Source organism: Drosophila innubila (assembly GCF_004354385.1).
Source record: "Drosophila innubila isolate TH190305 chromosome 2L unlocalized genomic scaffold, UK_Dinn_1.0 4_B_2L, whole genome shotgun sequence".
Taxonomy (NCBI): Eukaryota; Metazoa; Arthropoda; class Insecta; order Diptera; family Drosophilidae; genus Drosophila; species Drosophila innubila.
In genome coordinates, this window is record NW_022995372.1 from 1,503,252 (window position 1) to 1,527,895 (window position 24,644).

A 24,644-nucleotide genomic window follows, 5' to 3' on the forward strand; every position below is an offset into this window, starting at 1 on the left:
TTATAAAACAGATATACAAGGACTTTGCTTAACAGATAACCGAAATCTTAAACCGAAATTCGTTTTAAATAAGTACCCTTTATGGCAATCAACTTTTCAGCCAAATGCGTGATTATTGAGATTTTTTGAAATGTCAAGCAACTACTAAAAAATCACACGAAAGTGTAGAACAAGTAAACAACATAAACAAAATGTAAATTTTACTGTGAACGTGTCGTATTTGAATTATTAAAAATTATTAATGGGATTTCCTACAATAGTATAGTTGAAATAGAAACAAGACTCATCGGTTCAGTTAAGTTAATAGAATATTTTCAAAATGGAGCTAATAGAAGAATATAAATATTTTTTAGCTATACAATTTTTGTACGAACAAAAATTTTGATAGAATTTTATCGGTTTAAATGCCAAATTGGATTACTTATTATTAAACTATTTTTTATAATGCTGCTTTGTACTCGCCCACATATTTTGTAAATAACCTTATCAAACTAACAAATTTTGTAATTATTTATCAATTAAATTAACCAACGAATCGTCGCAAATAAAGATGACTTGCTTTTTGGCTTTCAGTGTAAATATGCTAAGTTCTTGGGTAAACACAGACAGGGGAGTTGGAGGAGGAGGGGAAGGGGAAGACCGCGACAGAGGCACCGATTCAGGTTGAGATTCTGACACCGATGGCGATCCGAGACCGAAATTCGATTCGATTTCGATCTGACGCACTGATAAGACTAGGTCTAAGTCCCAAGCGCAGCCAGAGAGCAACAAAACAAACCACTCGCTCACTCTCTCTCTCTCGCTCTCTTGCTCTTTCAAGAAAAAAAGCTACAGCTAAAATTGATCCTATTGCGACGACTCGACTAGCGACTACCTAGTAGGAATTATAAAGTAAAGCTCAGTATACTTTTTTGTAATTTATTTGTAAAATTTTTATTATTAAATTTAAATTTTGTATTATGGGCGACAATTATTAAATTGTGTGTCTGTAACTAAGCTTGTGAAACATATTTTTATGACTTGTCTTTCTTTTGAAATTAAAGTAGAAGAAATAAATCCGTAACAAGTATCATAATATTTATTATTAACTGCTGTATATATATAAAAAGATTATTAATTTTTTTTAGTTTATTCTCTGTTGAATATACAAAATATGCAGAAAAAGGAACAAGTATAAGCTTTGTAGACGGGTATGCTCAACCAGGAAATACTCTGCGTAAAGTTCTACTTTTATACATGAAAATAGTCTATCAAGTGATGAATTTGTCCAGAAAAGTCAAGTGGGTAACATTCAATAATTTCGAACGAGAGATATGAAAAATTTGTTGGTTGTGATCTGACTTACATCATTTCCACAGCGACCAAAATCTTAAAATTCTATGTAATTTTCTTCCTTTAATTTCAATAAATTGCTAAACATTTTTTTCTTTATTATTGTTTACAAACATTAACATTTATATTGGATATTATCCCATTATATTATTTTTATATATTAAGATAATTTTTCAAACTTTTCTTATAGAAAAAAATGTTACAAAACTACTGAGATAATTAAAAGAAATAAGAACAAACAATTACAAACAATAAAATTACAAAAACGCAAAAAAAATTTGCTCTCGACTGTTTTTTTGCATTTATTAATAATTTTTCTAGCAATATCATACACCTTTACCGCAAATGGTTACAGGGTATGGCAAACAGAAAACTGATATTGCCCATACTGGTGTAGGAGCGTAACACTCGTAGCACTCGTAACTCAGACGCACATATTTTGTGGTGCTCCTCAAGTGGTGTTGTGAGTAGTGTTGTAAGTAGTGTTGTGAGTGGTGTTGTGAGTGGTGTCTCGCTCAGTTGCCGTCTGGTTTTTAAGCAGAACGGGCAAAAAGACAGACGACGGTCGCAGCGAGTTCGAATATCGAAAATTGGGGAGAATTGCGAGCTGAAACCGAAGCCGAAAACTCAAGCTGAAAACTGAAAAACGAAACTGTTTCTGTGTGTGTGCGTGTGTGTGTATGCTTAATACTTATAATAATAAAAATAAACAAAAACTACGTCAGAGCACTACAAACAAAAGATATGAACATGCCGCTGTCGCAGTCAGCGTCGCAGTTGACGTCGCTGCCAAGGTTCGCATGAACGTTAGGCGAATTGAAATATCATTTTTTATTTTTTTTCAATTTTGTTTTTTTTGTTTTTTTTTTTAATATTAAACATGTGTTGTTGTGCGCTTTTAACGGTTGCGTGTGTGTAAAGTTAAGTGACCTTTGTAAAGGAAAAACTGAGAACATAGCAGGCCGCTTCCCCCACCCCCTCCTTACCAGCTTACCGCCTTAGCCAAAAGGGGGCATCAAATGTGCCTTGAAATTGCCAGCATTCACTTTTGTTTTGATTGAAAATAAAATTACACATGCGTCTCTAGGAATAAGATCAAATTCGAAAAAAAATTTGCAAATCACTTTTTAATTTTATACATATATTTTTTGTTTTGCGTAAATTTTATATATATTTTTTTTAAATAATAAGCAATTTTGTAATGAGCCAAAAACGCGGTGGATTTACTTTGGATGCCAACACAATGGGCTTGTCGACATCCAAACCGCCAATTGCCACAACGCGTGGCATGCAGCAAGCAAAGGACAAGCTGGAGAAGGAGACGAAGAAGGAGCAGAAGGAGGAGGAGCAAAAGAGGGATAAAGAGGAGAGAGTTGAGGCAGCTGCCACAGATGCCATAACAGGTCACAGTCAGTGCAATCCCAATACAGAACCTTTGCCAACGGAACACTTTTGTAGCAAGGTGCAAAAGTTGCGCGATATTTGCGGCGACGGGGCAAGATTGAACTTTGAAATGAATGATATATTTCTGAAGCGACTACAATCGATCGATCAGCAATGCGGTGGCGATTCAGCAGAACTGGTAAGTCTGCAGCAAAAACTATTTGGGAATGTTAATTTTCTTAAATTTAATTTAAGCTGGGATTAAAACCGTAAGAGGAAGCGTAAACTCTAGCCGATATTGACCGATTGATATTGAAAATTGTAATTTTTTTTTTAAACAGGGATTTCATTTACCATTATTAACCGATTGATATTACTTGTAAATGACACCATAACCGGAACAAAATTCTTGTATTATACCGAAAGTGAAAAGCCGAAATTTTATTAATCGTAAAAAGCGATTATTACCCGATTTATATTGCTTAGTTTCGGTTTAATACAGCATTACTTTGAATTAGACCTTAACGTTTCTTAAACTAATTTTTATTTTACATTTCAATATCGATCATATTAGTTTGATAATTTTTGATATCAAATAATTTGTGTTTACTTATTAACGTATTTAAACCGATATCGAAATATACAAACAACCAGTTACCGTTACGAAATCGATATTTAATGATTTTGCGTAAGCGATAAGCCAAAAAAAATAATTACGGACATTACAAAAAACATAGCTGAAACCGATATTTGTTTATGCTAGTTACCCTGATTTAAAACCATGTTTCAAATATTTTTTTTTCAGTTGAACTGTTCTTAGTTGAAAAAGTAGAGAAATATGATGAGCATGATTAAGAAAATCTTAGATAAACTTAAACTTTTATTTTCTAAGAATATAAATATTTGAACTCCTTTTTAAGATTTAATTAAGAAAATGTTTAAATATTACTTTCAATTAAATTGTTGTTTAAAAAGCAAAGGCAAACTTTTACATTTAATTTAGATAACAAAAATTGAAAAAGAAAAAATTTGAAAAAGAATAGCTAAATATACAATTAGTTTTAACTTTAAAATGTTCTTATAACCATTAATTTTATCTTTTGTTTTATTTAAAAAAAAAAATTTTTTAATTGTACATTTCGCTTAATTTGAATTATTATTTCCGGTAATTTTAATTTTTAAATAAAATTAAACATACAATTTTGATGTTTTTCGACAGTTGCGGCTGGTGACGTTGCAGGATTGGGTGGATCAGTTGCTGCATGTGAACTATGTGCTCTTTGACGACATGACTGCTATGGAAATGGAGGCGTATAAGAAGATAATGGTCTGCTTCCAGTCGAGTCGTGGGGAGCAGCAACAGGCGCTGGATGAGAATCGTAAGCTGCGCAAGGATATGTGTGCCATCATCAAGTTCGTCCAGGAGGCCTATCATCGCAATAATTGGAACATCAACGATATGTGTCTGGAAACTCTGTCGGTCAATCATTTATTGGGTTTACAGGACTGTCAATGTCCCGAGAGCGAATCAGAGAAGGTACGTAACTTAAGTCAAGGGTCAACTTACGGCAAATCTGAAGGTCATGGACAATACAGTGCGAGTACTCGTATTCCAGAAGATAACCCGAATACCGTGCTCTCAATTCCATCTGACTTGAAAGCAGTTCGATTCTCTGCACATTTTTAAATCATATTTTACTTAATTTTTTTCGTAATTATTTTCTTGTTTATAATAAATCAGTTTCTTGTTCTTATCGCATATCCTGTGTGTGTGTTTTGTTTATTATATCGAATTTATTTAATTGCAGGTTGCCGAGTGCATGAAATCCCTTGCCAAAGAAGTGGCTGTCAAACATGATGAGATCTGTCATCTGCAGGCCCAACTGGTGGCAATGGATGGAGTCGTCCAGACGGCCCGACAAAAGATCATGCTTAAGGACGAGTGCATAGCACAGTTGAATCAGCAAGTGAGATAACCATAGATCCTAAATTTACCGAAAGAGTAGCGAAAAGGTTCTAGATCTTATGTAGAAAAAGAAACAGCTTCTTATAGATAAATGAATGTAAGGATCTTAATAAGAAATCCTAAATTTAATTCAAAAGAAGACTTAATAATTTTTTTTTATATCTGATGAAGCAAAGAATATAACTATTTCTAGCTTATAGATATTTATATCATTTTATTATATCATTTCGATCGAGAATAATATGTTTTTAGCTTGTAGATCCCTTAAAGATATGAGATTTAACATTTTGAAATGCTATCTTATCTTCTCTTAATCTTATCTATAAAGAATGATCCGTACATAATTTCGTAAGTCCATTATAGAACAAAGTGATCTATAAAAGAATTAATTGTTAAATGATTTTGGGGTTATAAATTCAATCTTTATTAGAAAGAAAATGCAGGTCTTTGATTAGAAAGTCTGATTACTAAATAATATTAAATATATATATATATATATTTTTTTTTTCAAGATAGCAACTTTATCAAGATATGATCTATATTTTTTTAAAAACCTAAGATCTAAAATCCCGGATGTTAAAAATCAATAACTAGATCTTATCAAGAAATAACTTTTAAATTATACAAAGTTTCAATATTTTTTTTTCATCTATAATGATCGTTTTCTGCCGTAGCTGTAGCTTTCTATTTTTCTGATATTAATTTATTTTTTCACTTAGACTTATGTGTCAATTTAGTTTATAATTTGTACTATGCAAAATTCCTTGTTTGTTGAAAAAAATTATATAAAAATTAACCAATCTAATATATGTATTATGTTTAGCTGGAAGAATTGCAGGATTGTGTGTCCAAAATGACGAAGGACTCCAGTAAGGATGCATTGCAGGAGGATCAGTCTATATATATTGATTTGGATTTGGGCAACTTGGATGCCTCCAGCTGCCTGTTTGAGAGTCTCAACGACAAGGATCAACAGGAGTGCGAACTTTTGCGTATGCTCAACTTTGAGCTGTCCGAGTTTATAAATCTGGTCAACAAACAGGATTTTTCAGCCATAGAACGACGTCGCAAGCTGCTCTCCTGTTTCTTTGAAAAAATTGTCGGTCCTTTTTCTCATTTGTTAGCTTTATTTCAATTCTTCTACAATTTTCCGCTTTCTCTCGTAGAACTTGGAACGTTTGAATACTCTACACAAATTGGATAATCTTCGTTGCCAGCTGAGAAATTTGGATTGCAGCATCGATGAGCTGAACGAACCGATTGCTGCCAGTACAAAGATCCTTGGAGACGATGGCGATTCAAAGCTTGTGGAGTCACTTCGTCGTCGGCTGCGATCCTTAAGCGAATGCAACAAGGAACTTAATTCTAGATATCAGCAACAAGAAGTATCATACAAAGGTGTGTATATCAGTTGTAGATTGAAATGGAATCTATAGATTATGTTTTATTCATTTATTTTAAGAAAACATGTAAAAAGAGAAAATGATAATTATTTTAAACATTGTTATAGAAACGAATGTTATTTAATTTATGTTTTTATTTTTATCATTACTTTTTTATTGTGCTTTGTTTAAATTTATACTTTTATTTTTTACACTTTTTTTTTTTGTCATTTTGCGATCAGTTAAACTTTTGGAGATGCAGTACACTTATGAGGCCGAACGATCCATAAATCAGAAGAACTGTCAGGCCCTGAAAGAAATAGCCGATCTCATATCCAAGCTGGTAATTATAAGCATCAATTTTAGTATTTTATTATTATTTAATGATATATTATTAATACTCGAACTTAAAGTACAGAAAACTATTAAAGCACGTTGTCGAAAACAAATAGTTTACCATAAACATTAAAAAGTTGACACTTATCTTCAGGTTGGGTTTACATTAAGTTTTCTTAGTATAACTTATTAAATATCAAATGGTTTTTTATTTTATTTTAATTACCATAGAATTCTTAAGACCTCTTAAGCAATCACTAAAATAATTTTTTTAAATTATTTCTTAGCACTATAAATAGATTACTTCTCAATAATTAATTATTTAATTACTCCCTTAAATATTTTAAGCTATAAGAATAATTTCAAAACAAGTTATAAATAACTTGAATTAACATTTTAAAAAATTGAATAGAATTATACTACTGCAATTATTCAAATTATTTAAAACGAATTTTTTTAAGTACTTTTATTGATTCCATTTAAAAATGGAATTAAATAATGCTCGACTTGTAAAATGATTTAAATGAATATTTTCTGAAATTTTAAATAAATTTCTTTCGCTACAGCGCTGCTCGGATTTATCATATGAGGAGATCTATAACGAAACATCGACCAGAAATCCGTTCTGTGTGGCCATTATGGAGATGTACGACAAATTAAATGAGCTGGAGAACAGTACGGATAAGGAGGAACTACGCCTAAATGTGAGTTACAAGTGACAAGTTATCTCAATTTAACCATCACATGATATCACATGGAATCTTATCAATATTCTTTGATAAAATGCAGCAAAACAAGAGTGATACCAAAGCAACACCTGCCAAAAACACAATCGAGCCGATAACAACAACAACAACAACACCAACAACAACGACAACAAATATTGAGTAGAATTGTCAAGTTTGATTCATTTTAATTTCTTCAAGCAGCCACTTAAATTTAAGTTAAACTTAGTTTAGTTAAGTAAGAGTCAAGTTTACAGTTGTTAGACAACACAAGGTTTACGTTAACTATAAAAACGAAACTTTGATCAAAGTTCTTCAATTTTATGTAAATATACTAAGTCTATTTGTCAGACAGTTCCCGCCAAAATCGAATGGCACAAGTCCAGTTCTATAACCCTATACACAAAACAGTTTATATATTTATAATCGTATAGTATGTCGAGGTAAGTATATATTCCAAATTCCGTTGCCACAATATATTTGCAGTACACATGCAAGCTGTGGGACCAAGCGAGGGCTGTACTGATTGTTTTCGGTTAAAAAAATATGACTTATCAGGGTAATAAGATAGAACTAATTAGTACATATGTGTGCATTGTTTACTAGACCGTTAACATACTATATCTCAATAAAAGCTGTCAAATTTTAAATTATAAAATGTTTGCAATATTTGATCAACAGTTTTCAACTCTTTAGCTATTGCCGTAGTAAAAAAAAAAGTCTACCCACACTAGTAAAAAATATTCCTGTTCTGGACCTTTTTTTAAACGAAAATTTATACTTTTCTTTATTTGAAAGACCTCTAGTTTAAAAAATTTTGTTAAATTTTTAATTTTATTAAATAGGAGAAAACTTCTTGATTGATGTTTACGTTTTTAATTTTTTCTTAATTTAGTTTGCTTAACAATTTTTGTTTAAAACATCTAAATTGAGAAGAGTTCTTATATTTTATTATAAGGGCTTTTTATCACCGAAGTAAGCTATTCTCATTTGTTATTTCTATATTACGTTGTGATTATGGTTTTTCCTAAGTTAATTAAAAAATTAAATATTTTTCGACTGTATGTGCATATTTTCTCCAATTAAATAAATAAGTCTTAAAAATGTAATAAATAAAATGGGGTTATTATATTTAGTTAAGTTTCAAAAATTTTCATAAATTAATATCGCTTATGAATAATTTTTTTTGCGGAATATTCTGATATCCAATCAAGTACTGTAATATCGACCATTTTTTGTGAAATAATCGTAAGCGACCAATAATAAATTGTTCAGGAGACTGTTTTTTCTTTATACATTAAGGATTTTAGAACGAGTTTGCATCAAAAAGTCAATTTCTTAAAAAATGTACATTATGATAATTACGCAGAAAGAAATCGATATATTTAAATGAACTTTTTTCACTGTGATTTAATATAATATTTAAATTATTTATTATCTCATTATGTAGAGATTTCTCTGTCGTTGTGAGTTCTTCGTGAGACCCTCGTGTAAACTGCATTCCTCGAGGGTTAAAGTCATTCATCATGATGTAAATGTTGTTCTATATGCTTCAGGTTGCCGACAGGTCGCGTTCCTGATTTATATACTCAATATATACATACATATATATGTATTTATTTTGTTTAAAAAAATAAATCGCCAAGTTGTCGAAGCGATTTGTTTGTGTACATTCGACAAGTACAAATCTCGTTTGGGTTCAACTGCAATTGTGTACGAGTTGTGAACTCTAGACTGATTTCCCCACTCTCTCTATCCCCCCCACCTGTGGGGTCAACCTCTGTTCCGTTTCACTGGAGGCGGAAATAGGTTTCGTGTTATTTATTTACCCAGAATCGACACGCGAACTGCGAGCACTGATATGCATATCGATGGGTGAAGATTGGGAGCAGTCAAAGAGTCGAAGGAATCGCTGTTTATTCGTGTGTAGCAAATCAAAGACTTCGGAGCGTTGAAGCGAAACGGCGATATGAAATCGTTGAATATAATAATCAGAAGCGGTGTTGCCAGTCGTACATAAAATCAAGACATAAAACAAACAATTTAGGCGCCTTAATTAGCTGCACCCACAACAACAGGACTCACTCCCATTCACAGGTCGACAGGACGACAGGACGACGACTTCGTATGGCTTTCGTCAAGAATTGGCACACGTCAAGTGTCCCGACGAGGCGATAATATTGCCAAGGTGGCAAGCCAACGCGACGGACACGGATACGGAAAAGGATACGGGCGAAAAAAACATCGTCGTGCAATTAACAAAAGTTTATCCTTTCCGAGGCTAAAAAGTTGTTTACCAAAAAAAAAGTGCAAATTGTTTTCAAGTGACTTTGCAACTCGTTGCAAAAGTGCAAATGAAGCTTGACATAAGCTGTTGAAAGGAGCAACTCAAATATCCTGTCAAAAATCAAGTTTCTTCAATTATCACGCTATAATTGTAGTGCTAATAGTGCTAATATACGTGTACTAGTGAGCTTTTTAAACCAAGCTTAAAGCTACAGCATCCGTGTGTTATGTACGTGTGAAAAGCTATTAAAAATAATACAAAGTTGTTAAATTTTAACATTTTAAATCGATTTCTAAAAAGTGGAAAATTTGAAATTGTTTAAATATATCTGTATTAGTAAACATTTTAGAGCTCTGCAGAGCTTTTTTTAGGAACAAAATTTAAACTTGTTCTCCATTTTTTTTTAAATGTCGTTCAGTTAAAAGCAGTCGAAATAAAATAAAATAGAAATGGTATTAAAAAATTAATTTAAATCAAATTACATAAATGTGTATATCTAATAAAATAAATAAGTAATGATAACTAAACTCAACTAAAGAAACAAATTACAAACAAATCTAAAACTTTGCTTTACGAAGTACATGGAAAGTATTTCGGTTTCTTATCGATTTTAAGCATGATAATAGACCTTTGAGAGTGTTTTAAGTGCATATAGCCACGCTTTGCGGCGCCAACTAAAGAACTCGGTCCAAAGTTAAATGATATAATTTCATGCCAAGTAAAAATCGTGTCAAACAGCGTCGAAAGGCAAAGGCAAAATATAATAATAATAATAATAATACACATCTATAAATCTATTGAAGCCAGACTAAACTGAAAGAAACCTGAAACTTTGCCACCTTAGTATGTGGAGTGGTAAGGTGGTAGGGTGGTTCATTGGATTCGATTTGATTTTCATTTTCGTGACAAAGTTTTAATAGCGATATTATTGAAATGAAATGAATTGAAATATGGTAATGAAGGCAAAATACGCGACTGTTATAAATATTTTGAACGCGCCGATGGAATTCGATATCGACACGAAAGCCAACAAAATTATTTGACACCACAAACAATCCAAGTATAATAATAATAACAAAGAAAACAAATATCATCATACACGTATATTGTGACAGGCTGAGTTGTGTCTGGATTCGGTCTAATATCGCTCAATTGACATCGAGCTAGACACAACACAATAATTGACATGGTAAGCTTGAAGGACCTTCAGTTTTTGACAGCAAATCGAACACCCCTTCTCTCTCTATACTCTCTTCCCTCTGTTCCAAGACCAACATCAATGCGGATTGTCTGCATCGTCAGCAATTGGAGCACACGCTTCTCCATTGCCAGACTCAGTCGGAAATTCTGCAAGCGACACGCGATAATTATCTGAGCATTATTGAGGAGTTCCAGCGTGATCTCGAAGAGCTCACGGAACAGGTGGAACACCAACAAAAACAGCAACAGCAACAACTACAACATAATGAACTCATTTCTCAAGAATCGGATCAACAGTTCGCCGATTCTTCACAAATCGTCACCCACGAGCTGGAATTACAAGTAGGCTTATGGATTTTAAATACCAAAATTTTTTTTTTAGCAAAATCAATTTATTTTTAATGCAGATTCAATTTAGAAGCCAAACCATGATCAAAATGACACTCCGTTTGAAAATCGGTTAAGTTTTGACAAAGTTATGAAAGTTTGAAGTTGGTCAAACCTCTGACCTAGCCACTTTACAAGTCAAAATTTTTGTCCAATTCAGCATGATTTTTTACAGAAAAATGAAAGGTCTTAGAATCAAGTTTAAAGTGTTGTTTTATACTAATTACGATATAAGGAATTGATTAAAGGCGAAAACTTGAGATTTAAAATTTTGAATTTTCAAATTTCCAAAGGGGGGAGTCTATGCTTTAAAATCGAATCCGAGGTCAAATATATTTTTTTTACAAAGTTAATTAATTTTTAATGCAGAATGAATTAAGAAGCCAAACCATGATCAAAATGAAATTCCGTTTGAAAATCGGTTAAGTTTTGACAAAGTTATGAAAGTTTGAAGTTGGTTAAACCTCGGACCTAGCCACTTTACAAGTCAAAATTTTTGTCCAATTCAGCATGATTTTTTACAGAAAAATGAAAGGTCTCAGAATCAAGTTTACAGTGTTGTTTTGTACTAATTACGATATAAGGAATTCATTAAAAGCGAAAACTTGAGATTTAAAATTTTGAATTTTCAAAATTCCAAAGGGGGGAGTCTATGCTTTAAAATCGAATCCCAGGGCAAATATTTTTTTTTTACAAAGTTAATTAATTTTTAATGCAGAATGAATTTAGAAGCCAAACCATGATCAAAATGACATTCCGTTATAAATTCGGTTAAGTTTTGACAAAGTTATGAAAGTTCGAAGTTGGTCAAACCCCTGACCTAGCCACTTTACAAGTCTTTCAAGGTTTGAATTCTGGAAACATTTTTAACTGTATAATTATATGCATATATTTTGTTTTTTTTTTTAAGATTTGGACTTTTATTACTTTTTACTTTACTGCTTACTTTCGCAGAATGAACGTCTGGTATGTCAAATAGAAAGTCTCAAAAGTGCTCTGGAGGATCGGGAAGAGAAAATCCAAGAGTTGCGCACAGTGGTCAATGGATATGCTGATATAAGTGAGACGAATCGACTCAAGGATGAAATATCTTCGCTTAAGCAGAGGAATAGTAAGTTTACATAAATTCAGGAGAATTGAGAGTTATTCCCAATTATTATTTCAGCTGAACAGGCGCAAAAGGTGTGTGAAATAGCAAGACTACTAAAGAAGCAGGAGGAAGAGCGTCAGAAACTGTGTAGCAACTATGAAAATCTTATGAATACCTCGGATGATCAGTGTAAGGATCTAAGACGAGCGAATCGGGAAGTACAAAGTCTGCAGGATCGTTTGAGTCAGGTGGAAAAGACACAAGAGGAGCTCAGAACTGAGGTGAGCATACATCTTAAATAAGCATAAAATTCAAATAAAATTTTCTGGATTTAATGGAATTTTTAATTGTTTTTTTTTTTTAATTTATCACAAAAATAAAATTTTAGCTCTACATTTTAATAAAAATTAAAATTAATTAATTATCGTAAATATAAGAAAAAAAATTTTTTTTTTAATTAGAACATTCAAAAATTTGTATGATGATTTTACATGAAGATTTAAGGTTTATATGTATTTACAAGAAAATTTTGCCTTAAATATTAGGATGTTTAAATAAAAATTTAAATTCAATTAGTAGTAGTTTTTAAATTTGATTTTGAAAATTCTACTTTACTAATATACATATTTTTTTTTTAATACTAGCGAAATTTGTTGCGTGAGGAGATCATTGCGCTTAAGGAGAAGGAAGCCAGGAGCGCAGGACGGGAACGAGCGTTAAATGATCAACTGAAGTGCCGTCAACAGGAGCTGGAGAAATCGCGGATTCTGCTTCGGGATATGCACAATCATTTGAAGCAGGAGGAGCGACAGCACAAGGATACCGTGGGACGTCTATGCCAAGCGAATGAGGAGGTCCGACTGCAATTGAAGGCCGTGTCCTGCGAGTGCAAAGAGATGCAGCTAAAGCTGAAGTACGTATGTGGTACGGTTGAACCGATAGCATGAATCCTAGCATCTTGTGATAATACACCTTCCCACTTCCACCTTGAACCATTCAACCGGCAGACAGCAGACAAGCGTGACAGATCAACAGCAGCTGATAATAGAGTCGTTCCGCAAGTGGAAGGATGCCCAGGTCAGATCGGATGAGGCGGTGCGTCAGTGCATTAAACGGGCCGAGGAACACATTAATGCTCTGCTCGAGGAGAATCAGCGTCTCACCGAGGAATACCGGCGTCTATATGGAGACTATTGTGTCCTGGAGATCGAGATGCGGCGTATCAAGAACGCCGTTAATATTCGATTGACATCGGGATGCGAACAACCGGAGGTTGTCCTCAGGGGACAGAAGGTGCACGAGGAAGTGAGTGACGTACAGTTTCCAGTTTCCCAACAACCAACAGCAACAACAACAACCAACACCACCACCCATCCATCAACATCACTATCAACAACTTCATCTTCCTTCCAACCTCCCGTCTACAGCTCGAATTCAACGTAGTTGACTCCTTAATTGAATTTACACCTCAACCCGCAGATGATCAAACGTTTGAGATATATGCGTCTCACCTCGCAGCGACTTTCCGAGCAGGTGAGAACCCTCAACACCTCCCCCCGGGATCTGCACACTCCCACAACATATCGAAGTACTCCGACGACAACCTCCGAGCAACAACAATTTCAGCAACAGCAACAACAGCAAACATTATCCAACAATTCCTGGCAATTGCATCGTCCACATTAAATTGCATATGTATATTTATATATAGGTACATTTATATGGAATATCGCAGCATTACGAGTAATTCATCCCCTCTTTCACTTTCTTTCTGTTCGATTCACAATTTCCATTTTGAAACTACACATTCGGCCAATAATTGTAAATTGAAAGTTGTAAGTGTAAAATGTAGTAAATAAATTACTTATATATGCTTGTGTATATTACTATCTATCTGTACAATTTTAACGAATTTCATACACCTAATTCAATTCGAAAAATTATCTAGAAATAGCTTAAAGTAAATATTAATCAATGTTAAAAAAAAAATTTACTTTTTAAATAAGTTTTATGAAAAGCTTATTTTCCAGGCTTAAAAAAATAATCAGCTTCATTTGAATATGTTTTATAATATAATATATGATCAGAGATTCAAGGTAGCTAGTAATATCTATTAAAAAACATCACGTTTTGTGGGAAAACTTTAAAAGATTTTTTAAATATACATAGCTTTTTTTTAAGTTGGGTTGTCATTTTTTAAATTGTCAATTTGAGCCAATACTTTCATAATAAACTTTTAAAGTTTTGCGGTTTATAATTAAGTTATAGCTATCGTTTAAGGTGTTATATATATTCATATAAAACCTTATAGCTAACTTTTTTAAATGTATTAAATTTTCTAATTAGTCATTAGGATTGTCTTTAAATTGATTCTTAAAATTTTGCTGCATCCGTCACATTTAACTGACAGAATTAATTGTATTAACATTTGCTGCATTCTCGACAGAGAGTACAATGATTTTTTAAGTTTTATAACTATTTTTAAATTAGCCAAAATTATAGTTGATAACATTTCTGTACATTTTCTAGCTTTACAAATTATAAGTCTCGCTATGAAATATCCAAAGTGACATCACTGCTCGCTTGCACTCGGAGTCAATTATTTTTCTGCCCTTGCTGCTCCTGCGCACCAAGTTGCTCTGCCTCACGCTCTCTTTTGCCAACTAATTGCTTACAAGGTTTACTTTTATAAATGAATTGTATCAAATATATATTAAAGTAACAGTGCAACATGTGAGCAAACTTAAAAAGTAATATAAAGTTTATTCACATATAATATACTTAAACAAACAATGCACATTCTTCGCTTTCTTGCAATTGTGCACTGATATTTGAGAGCGGTGTTTTGTGCTCTCCAAGCATTAAGATGCCTTCCACTTTAACCCACTGATCGTTTAGTATGTGTGCTGCTAATCCTGCAGCAGCTTCTCTCGCTCGCTGATTGCAATGAGAGACATTTTGATTTGAGAGCGCTTCTTTACGCTCTCCTCGCGCACAACCTCTGACATTTTGGTGAGAATTCGGACACGCACATCACTAAAGCGTATCGCCTCTCGAATGCCCATCTCCATATACACCTCCTTGCCAACATTCACCAGTATCTTGTCCATTTGCTTGACGCGTGCCTGCATGAAGACGTTGCTGCCAATATTGACCTGCGTCTTGTAGCCATCTGTCATGTTGTCTAGGAAGGTTTGCAGTGTGTTCTTTAGCTGCATATATTCCATTATCTCCTCGTTGAACTGGTTAACGCATAGTTCCAGACGTTTGAGATCCTCTTTGAGCACTTCATTGATGAATTCCTCAATTTCTTCAATTCGCGCTTGGTGCGCGTTTTTCTCGTGTAATTGCATTGTTTTGTTTGGTTTTGCTTGCGTCAGTATTGCCAAGTGTTAAGCACCGGTCGTGACGGAGACAGCACAGCTGATTTACAAATGAGTAGTAGCAGAGCTGCCAGCTTGTTTTAATAGTCATGTCGGCACAAAAAACGGGCTAGACAGAAGTACCCACAAAACAGCTAAGTGGCAACAGTGTTTTGCCGACAAATTGTGGTGGTGTGGCGATAGCATCGATAATATGAGCACACTGTGTGTTATCGATTGCAACAGAGGTTTAGTGAAGACAACAACCGCGCTAGCTGTTAACTCTCATGTTGCATACTTTATTTGAATATTTGAAATTTGAAATGTATTTATTTGTAATTGCGAAAATTGCCCACGGCTTTATCTGTTTACGCCTAATCCGAATCTCAGCTGATTTGTGCGAACCTCCCTCGCACTTATAAATTCCATTTCACTTTTTATGTAATCAACTCTGATCTCTTCTCGTGTCGCGAGAGGCGAAAAAAGTCAATTGTTTGCGCACGCAATGCTAAAATGTAATAATAATAATTTCACATTGCCATTTCTTGTTTGTCTTCTTTGTTTTATGATTTGCAACATTGTTGCGCGCAACTCAAAAATTAAATAAAGAAAGCCCCTTCAGTCGCAACACTTTTCATTAGCATTTTTAATGCTCATTTAACCTTTGTGAACTTCTTGAATATTTCCTGATTTCATCTTCAGTTCCCAGTAGGCGTCGACTGTTCCTGACATCAATATTCCAAAATTGTATTCACTCTCGTTTTTCTCAACACAGCTCTTCAATTTTCGTAAGTTTTTTATTATTTTTTCATATATTTATTAATTTTTGTCAAAGCTTTTTAATTGAAATTTTAAGAATTGGAATTACATCTCTAAAACTCCAAGACAAAAATTTTTTAAATTAAAATAAAACCATAATTTTCATTGTAACAGGCCGTTATAAAGTCCCTTTTTTCTTATCTTCTTTCAGAACAATATTTTTCCGCAGCATCCTCAAAATGAATTTAAATTTAAGGCAAAAACTTTTGATCATGCCTCTCAGTCGCTTCTCCGATCCTTTTGGGATAGCTCAGATGGATCGCCTCGGAGTCAGTTATGGAAATCAGCTGCAGCAGGTGCGTCGTTATGGTCCTATTGCGGGACCTCCCCGTTTTCGCCTTTCCACAGCCCAGAAGGCTTTATATGGCTTGGGATCTCTGCTCTTCATGATGATCATACCGGTCTGGTCGCTTTATCAGATGCCTCGTTGGTCGGCGCTACACAACAATCAGGCCTGGGAGGAGGATGCATCCAAGGAGCCGAAGGAGGAGCAATAAAATCAAATATTATAAACACATACTTATTACACTTTTAAGCGGTGACTTCTCAAGACTTTTAACTAGGGTTCAATTATTTTATTCTTCGTTTTTATTCACTCATTGTTATTAAATCACACTTGGCAACAGCGTGGTCAATACATTACAATACAATATCATTCTTATTATTTCATTTGGAGAACATAAATTTTAATATTTTTAAAATTGAACAAATTTTTTAAAGACTTGATTACTTCTGGGAAAACTTTGCAAAATACTTACAAATATTAAAGGGATATACTTGTATATCCTCAATAGATTTTAATTTGGAATAAATTCAAGCTGAAATGAAGTAAGTAATTAAGTATGTGTTCAAATATCTTACATAATATTTTCACAAATATTAGGTTAGGCAAATATGGAAAAGTTAATAATTTATTAATATCCAACTCTAAATATATGGCCCACTGCTTCAGTTTTGTACAATGTTTACCCAAATAGCTTAGCGTTTTAGCATGAGCTCGAGTGATGTGTAATTCACGTAAGTTTTTAAGTAAAGTGGGTAAATGGGATAAATCATTTTTGAAAATGGTTGATATATGCAATTCCTCCAGTTGAATCAATTTAATTAATTGCTTTACTAAAAATTAATAAAATAAAATATTCTCTACAATTCAAGTTAACTTACTGTCACTTTTATTAAGAAAACAGCTTATTAAGTCAAGGGATCGTTGATTTGTTAGATTTTGCAATGATTTAATTAGATTATTATTATTATATTTTAAATTAGCATATTCAATTTAAAAACGAATTTCACTTCGAACTTCTTTACGACCGTGAACAGCAAATGTATTCCATAGTATTGAATGGGTTCTGGCGAAGTTTTTCTTATCATCAAATGTTTCAATTTGTTCGCAGATATGTATTAGAATTACAGGCGATAAATCCAAAATAAAAGTTCTTTTCGGTCAAGCGCAAAATTCGTTCTGAGTTTCGAAAAATTTTAAGAGATGTGAAATGAGAGATTAAACATTTCGTTCTTAAATTATTAATGGAACCTGAGTCATGTACATACACTGATAAAACAACACAGATTCTAAATTTCATAATACTAAACTCAAAACAAGCATTGCTTAATAATGTAAAATACCCATAACAATCTTTACGTTTAACCGATCTTATGAGTGATTATAATAAAAATGAATGTTCAAGATTATACATAAAGTCAAGTTTTTATTTTAATGTACTTATATTGTATGTAGTACATACATACATATACTTTTGCACTTCAAATAACAAACACTATCCTCAATTGTTGATAAGCACTGTGATTTCTTGGACAATGAAAGTCAGCAACTGAGAGGCTTTCTGTATAAAAATAAAAATTATAAATGTAGCAAATATAAAAATAGCCAAAAAGTATAAATTGGTTGTGGATGAATGTACAATATGTAAGAGTCAGATCCCATAAAATATATACATTTCAACAACCGAGTCAACTTAGCCCTGTCCGTCTGTTTAATCGAATTAATCTCGGAAAATATTTATAAGAGCTTGAGACTTAAAACTTGGTATAATTTTTTGGTCGAACCTCAATATCATATAGCTGTCATTGGAACAACCGAAATTCAAGTAATAGTACCAGCAACATTTTGGTTATTTTTTTTTTCAAATATCGTAACCAATATGATAGAATATTAAATTGGTGCTTTATCACATGAGACTTAATTTGGTCATTGGAAATATTATACAGCTCCCTGTAAAGTTTCCAAGTGACTAAGTACAGGGTATTCTGCTGTCGAGTGCTCTCGACTAATTCGCTTGTTATTTATGATAGTAAATTTGTTTTCAAGGCAATATTTTATCGGTAAAAAGTTAATTTGTATGCTTTTAGTATAGAACAAATTATTTAATTGTAAAGTTGTATTTGACTTTAGATTAGTGGCAAAATTTGTTTAAATATATTCACATTGGTTTTATTAGATTCAGAATAAAATTAATTTAATGTTAGTACAATAAAGTTATCTCGAGACAAAAAAGGGTATAAAAGCTAGGTGATGAACACTTATGTATTAATGGATATTAATTAAATACATCGATCACATGATAAGATTTTATAATTATTTACATTTACATGATTACGTCTTTGGGAGTGAGCAATTAAGCAATTCAACATCTGATTCGATAATTCAATTCAATAAATTTGAAATCATATATTAAATCATAAAGTAATTCTAGTTTAATTATCGGTCCTGGACGTCAACAGGTAAAACAAAAACAAAATATTTAATCATATAGTTGCAGGTTCAATAGATTCGAATTTGCTAGATTGATAATAGATGAAAGCTGAAATAAAATAAATAATTAAAAAAAATATAGTGAAAATATAAATATTATTTACTTGAGTCCTTAACTTCGTTTTGGATTCAGTGACAGTTGTGATAATAAGCTTGAATGCTCGATCAGGTTGAATGCCTTTCGCCTCCAAATAATGCAACAACTCTGGAAGAAAGTCTTCATCGAATTTACCGCAATCACAAGATAATTTCATTAAAGCTTCACATGTTTTGACCAATTGAAGAATTTGAGGTTGAGTTAGGGTTTCTATCCATAGCTCCTCTAATGGCATTGTGGAAAGCATATCATAAGATCTTTGTTGAATTCGTTTACAAGAGAGTTGCCTAAGAGCGCGTAGTTTTGAAATTCGTATAAGTTCCTTTCTGCCCAGACATAATTTAAATACGCCAAGAACTTGTAACTGATCATTGTATCGATTGTCCAAGTGTGTGAAGAAATATTTGACATCAGTCTCCCTAACTGTATATATCTCCAGGTGTATCAATTTTGGAAAGTATGGTAAAACTAAAAACTTATTATGCTCCTCTGGCTTCAACTCTGATAGGACCAACTTCTCCAGCCTTGTACAATGTTCAGCCAAATAATTTAGCGTTGTTGTATGAGTTCTTAGAATTCGTAGTACACGTAAATTTGCAAGTAAGTTGGGTATTTCGTATAAATCCTCATCGGCATTTAAGGAATCAATTTCCAATTCCTCCAGTTGAATCAATTTATTCAATTGCTCTCCTGTAAATTAATAAAAATAATTAACAAATTCTCTAGAATTCTGATTAACTTACTTTCATTTCTATTGAAGAAACACCAACTTAAGTATAGAGATCGCAGATTTGTTAGACATTGCAATGATTTAATTAGATTATTTTTATTATGCTCGCACCTCGAGTATTCATGCATTTTAATATCCTTGAGCATTTTCAATTTCGGCAAATTTTCCTCAAGTTTCTTAATATTGGCGTTTTCGACATCGAAAAATATTTGCTCCAAATTGGGACAGAATTTCGCAGCTATCTCCATTAATGCTCCAGCGTCAAATATACTAACGTTATCGATTGATTTGAGACTTGGACCCCACCATTCCAAAATGAAATCCCAATGTCTCAAATATTTTTCGTTTTGGTCAAAGCAAATTTCACTTCGAACTTCTTTACGATTGAGATAAGCAAATGCATCCAAGAATTTTGGATGGGCTCTGGCAAAGTTTTTCTTATCATCGAATGTTTCAAACTGTTCACAGATATATTTCAGAACTTCAAGAGGTAAATCAAAAATGTTTATATTTATCATATCGTTGAATATTTCCGGCAGCGAGTTTCAAACGTTCTTTTCGGTCAACCGCGAAATTATAACTGAGTATTAAAAGATTTCGACACTTGTGAAATTGAAGATCAAGCTGTATGCTTTTTAATCATTAAAAGAAACATGAGTCATGTATATATATGTATATGGAATATAAGTTATGGGCCATCTGCTATACATTTTTCATAAATCCGGAAATAGTGAAGCATATCTCAGTCTGAAATATGTTTAAAAACATTCTTAACAGCTTTAGATGCCCACTGAATATCAACATAAGAGGGTATTTTAGTTTTATTTAATTTCATTTAAATATTCATGTATACATAACATACATTATTAGATACATATATACATTCATAATTTAAAGTAGATTTTGTATTTAATAACTTCTTGCAATCAAATGAAAAAATATTTCGATTCTCACATAAAAAAACATATAAATATAAAATGTTTACACTATTTATATTGAATAAGATATTACAAATCGTTTTGGTTTTTTTTATAATTGTGATAGTCCTTAAATAAATTAGCGGTATATTAATTATATTTAGACTTAAAAGTCATGCTTTATATTTCAAGAAATTATATTTTAATTTATATTTAACTGCGAATGATCAAGAGTAATTATGTGTTTATTTATATGCTTCCTATTATATACATTGCAGGAAATACAATATACTCTCATACCATACAATTAATAGGTATAATAAACAGTAACCACAAATTTTGATAAGCATTAACTTTCATTCACATTCCTAAAAGGAATTTCCTATTGATGTATTTTTGTTGTATGTTAAAATTTGCGAAAAAATACAGAAAATATTTCACACATGTCAATTTCTAAAATATCAAGTCATTTTATTGTTATATTTGAATTAATTTTATTTTAAACTTATAATTATAATGCTTATACCTAAAAATTAAAGGTAATTTAATAGAGCATTTTTTTAAAGGAAAATAGTAGTTTCATGAAAAAAAAACATTTTAACGCATAAAATTAATTAATTAAATAATTTAGCGTCGACTAAAAATAGTTGAAAGAGATATAAAGCTTATAATTTAGAGCTTAAATACAAATAAAAATATAATATTAGTCATTTAATAATGATTAATTCTTAAGTAAAAAGATAAAAAAATTTACATTAAAGAGAATGCAAAATTTACAATTAAATTACATTAAAATTAATTGTGAGTATAACTATATAGATAAAAAAGTTAAAAATAAGACATTTAAGAAATTAATACGATTAAAATTAACAATAAAAATATTTTAGAATTACAATTACTAGATTACTGTAATTGTACTGAAAAGATACAAACATTTACTTTTAACTTAAAAGTTTTAAGTTTAATATAAGATCATAAAAAACCTAATACGTGTGATTCAAAATATGTTGCAAGTATTGAGGTAAAAACCGAAATTAGAACAATTTGTTTCGGTAATAAGTTTAGTATTTTCTGGAGGTTTTATTAACAGAAAAGATTTTCCCATACACACAAGTCCCATAAACTGCATTTTAGCTTTTTTTACTAGTATTTTTTCAATGGATATACAGAAAAAAACATAAATTGGTCAGTCCAAAAAAAAAAAAAAGCTAAGCTCAGACTTTGGCTTAAAGCGAAGATGAAGCCAAAACAAAGACACAGCCAGCATTTTCCTTGTCATTTTCCATGTCGCCTGCCACAAATCAAAAAAACCGAAAACCCCCAAATCAAAAAAAAAAAAAGCAACAACAACAACAACGATAACAAGACCCCGAAAAAAGCAAAGTGCCAACTTTCATTAAAAGTATTTTTCGCTCATTGCAAATGCAAGTTGCATTCAATTGTGTTTGCGTTTTGTATTTATTTAGTTTTGGGTTTGTTAGCCTTAGAGAAAGAGTCAAAGTCGGAGTTGGAGTTAGAGCCTCGTTTGCTTTTGACCAGGTCCAAAACAACGAGTCGCCTTGTCTTGTCGAATCCTCATGATCTACAACAACGTGACCTTCTTTGCCTTCGCACACGTATTTGAAAAAAATAAAGTAAAAAGTCATACACTCAGAAAAAAATTCAAGATTTCGATATTCGATCTCCAATCCTGACTAAACTGAGTACAATAATTGCATTTCATGTTTGCTTTTTCTTAACTCGAAAATCTTTTAGAATTTTTTAAAATTCTTGAAGTATGTACATTTGATTTTTTCTGGTGCTGTAGTTTTTTTTTTTGGATGAGACAAAATCACAGTTTTTTTGTTTATATGTTTCAAAATCGGACCATGTTATCATAAAGCTGTCGTAGGAAAAGGTCAGTCCGAATTTAAAATTTAATATGGATTTATACAAAATTTAAGAACTTGAGTATATGGACATTTTGAATGATGAAGAAAACGGTATATAATTTTAAAATGATGTATTCTAGTACAAAACATTCTCAAATTTCATTATAATCTTGAAAAGAAGTATTTTTAAGGAAAAATACAAAAAATATAAAAACAAGTTTAGTTTGGTAAACACACAGATGTTATATTTGACCAGATCTTGTATATTCCAACCAATTTTTCTTAAAATCGGACTATTTTATCATGTAGCTGTCATTGAAATATTTCAGTCAGAGTTTAAAGTTTTAACTGCATTTATACCAATAGAAGTATTTTTGCGAGTGTAATGTCGCAGTGTTATCCAAAGGAAAGTGAATTTCTTTTAAGCAAATCAACTTGCCACACCCCCTTACCTGTTCCCTGTCGCAGTTGCAGCAACTGCCGCAACGCGTTGCCACCTTCAGCAAAACATAGACGCAGATTCGCTGATTTTTTCGGTGAAATTTCATGCGCCATTAAACTGGTTCTGTCAGGTTGGCCAGAAAACGATCCTTGTCCCGCCTCATACCCCCTGTTTTAAGTTTTTTTTTTGCTTTTGTGGCAGCGTGTGAATGAGGCATGCCCCTCTTGCAACGTCTTGCTATTCTGTATGCCATAAACATGCTTAATTTTCATTTATGCCACAGTCTTTGCCACTTTTTCTCGGCAGGAAGCCGCCGCGTCTCGTGGGCGGCGTCTTCCCTCTCTCTCTCTCTCTCTCTGCCCAACTCCTGCCGTCTCCCTCCTCTCTCTATCTGTGTGTGTGTGTTGTGGCAACTGCTCTGCACTTGTTGCCACACGTTGCGTCAGTTTAGTGTGTCAGAAGCAAGAAGCAAGAAGAAAGTTGCACTCTCAGCTGCCGCCAATTGATGATCCGGTTTATATACTATATATATACCTAATTTTTTTTTTCGTTTTTTCGTTTTTCGTTTTTTTTTTTTTGTATTTTCTGTTGGACAGGTTCGTTGTATTCCTTTTGGATGCCGAGCATTTTACTTTCTGCGACGGCTGCTCAAATTGTTGTCCACTTTCGGTCGCAATTAATTATGCGACGACTGAAAAAACACTGAAAATGAAAGTGCGCTGCACAATTTTCAACACACTGAAAACATTCGATTCTTCAGTCAAAACTGAGATTCTTCTGCTGTGTGTGTGGTCTTCTCTCCATTCATCTTTAACACTCCTGCTAATTGTGTTGTTTCCCTAATTAGGAATCTTCCTTCATTCCATTTGCTGTACTAAAAAAGTGCAGAAATTGTTATTGTCATCAAAATAAATTTTCAATAATAATTCATTAAGTTTCTTAAAGTAATTAAATTTAAGTGTAATATAATTTTAAACACCAAATCATAATCAAAATGTCAATTCGCATGTAAATCAATCTAATTATGACTTAGTTATGACAGTTTGAAGCTGTCAACAATCTCTTAGAAGCTAATTTATTACAAATTTAATAAAACTTAAATGTAGAAAAACATAAGTAGAGCAAATATGATCAAAAAGGCATTCCGCTTGGAAATTGATTAAGTTTTCCCAAAGTTATAGCAGTTTGAAATTTTCGAAAATAGGTATTCGAGAATTAATAATAGTAAGATTATTATTAATCTGAAAATTTTGAACAGTTGTGAAATGATTTTTAACAAATAGAATCCAGTAAGAGTAGGGATTCAATTTTATTTGTATATTTATTATGATAGAGGAAGTAAATAAAACAAACTTATAAACTGCAGATAAAATTCTATAAAGATTTAAATTAGAAGTCAAATTATGGTTAACAAAATGAAGAAGCTTGATTTCTTATTCGAGACTAAAATTCTTTTACTGCGTGTGGTCTTCTTTTTCCCTCTCTTTCTCCCACGTCTTCTGCTAATTGTGTTGTCCCGCTCATTAGGTGCCTTCATTCCACTTG

General features: G+C 32.4%; 3 protein-coding genes across 4 annotated transcripts; 2 read left to right on the forward strand and 1 right to left on the reverse strand.

Moving 5' to 3' along the window:
• The first annotated feature begins 1,825 nt into the window (after positions 1 to 1,825).
• On the forward strand, positions 1,826 to 13,971 carry LOC117780655 (nuclear mitotic apparatus protein 1). Of its 2 annotated transcripts, XM_034617277.1 has the most exons (13): positions 1,826 to 2,126; positions 2,524 to 2,914; positions 3,935 to 4,252; positions 4,524 to 4,682; positions 5,505 to 5,780; positions 5,848 to 6,079; positions 6,306 to 6,406; positions 6,966 to 7,103; positions 11,953 to 12,109; positions 12,164 to 12,369; positions 12,733 to 13,001; positions 13,096 to 13,393; positions 13,568 to 13,971. In XM_034617277.1, the coding sequence occupies exons 1-13, from the start codon at positions 2,077 to 2,079 to the stop codon at positions 13,772 to 13,774; spliced, it is 2,802 nt and encodes a 933-aa protein (XP_034473168.1). In that variant the 5' UTR covers positions 1,826 to 2,076; the 3' UTR covers positions 13,775 to 13,971. The 2 variants fall into 2 exon arrangements, with proteins under 2 accessions (XP_034473168.1, XP_034473171.1); XM_034617280.1 differs by lacking the exons at positions 11,953 to 12,109; positions 12,164 to 12,369; positions 12,733 to 13,001; positions 13,096 to 13,393; positions 13,568 to 13,971 and adding an exon at positions 7,189 to 7,774.
• An 801-nt stretch (positions 13,972 to 14,772) lies between these two features.
• LOC117780716 (protein UXT homolog) lies at positions 14,773 to 15,500 on the reverse strand. The gene has a single exon (XM_034617348.1). It carries the CDS (start codon positions 15,439 to 15,441, stop codon positions 14,998 to 15,000), a length of 444 nt encoding a protein of 147 aa, XP_034473239.1. The 5' UTR covers positions 15,442 to 15,500; the 3' UTR covers positions 14,773 to 14,997.
• Positions 15,501 to 16,426: 926 nt separating this feature from the next.
• LOC117780733 lies at positions 16,427 to 16,922 on the forward strand. Its single transcript, XM_034617372.1, has one exon. The coding sequence runs from the start codon at positions 16,449 to 16,451 to the stop codon at positions 16,764 to 16,766; it is 318 nt and encodes a 105-aa protein (XP_034473263.1). The 5' UTR covers positions 16,427 to 16,448; the 3' UTR covers positions 16,767 to 16,922.
• The last annotated feature ends 7,722 nt before the right edge of the window (positions 16,923 to 24,644 follow it).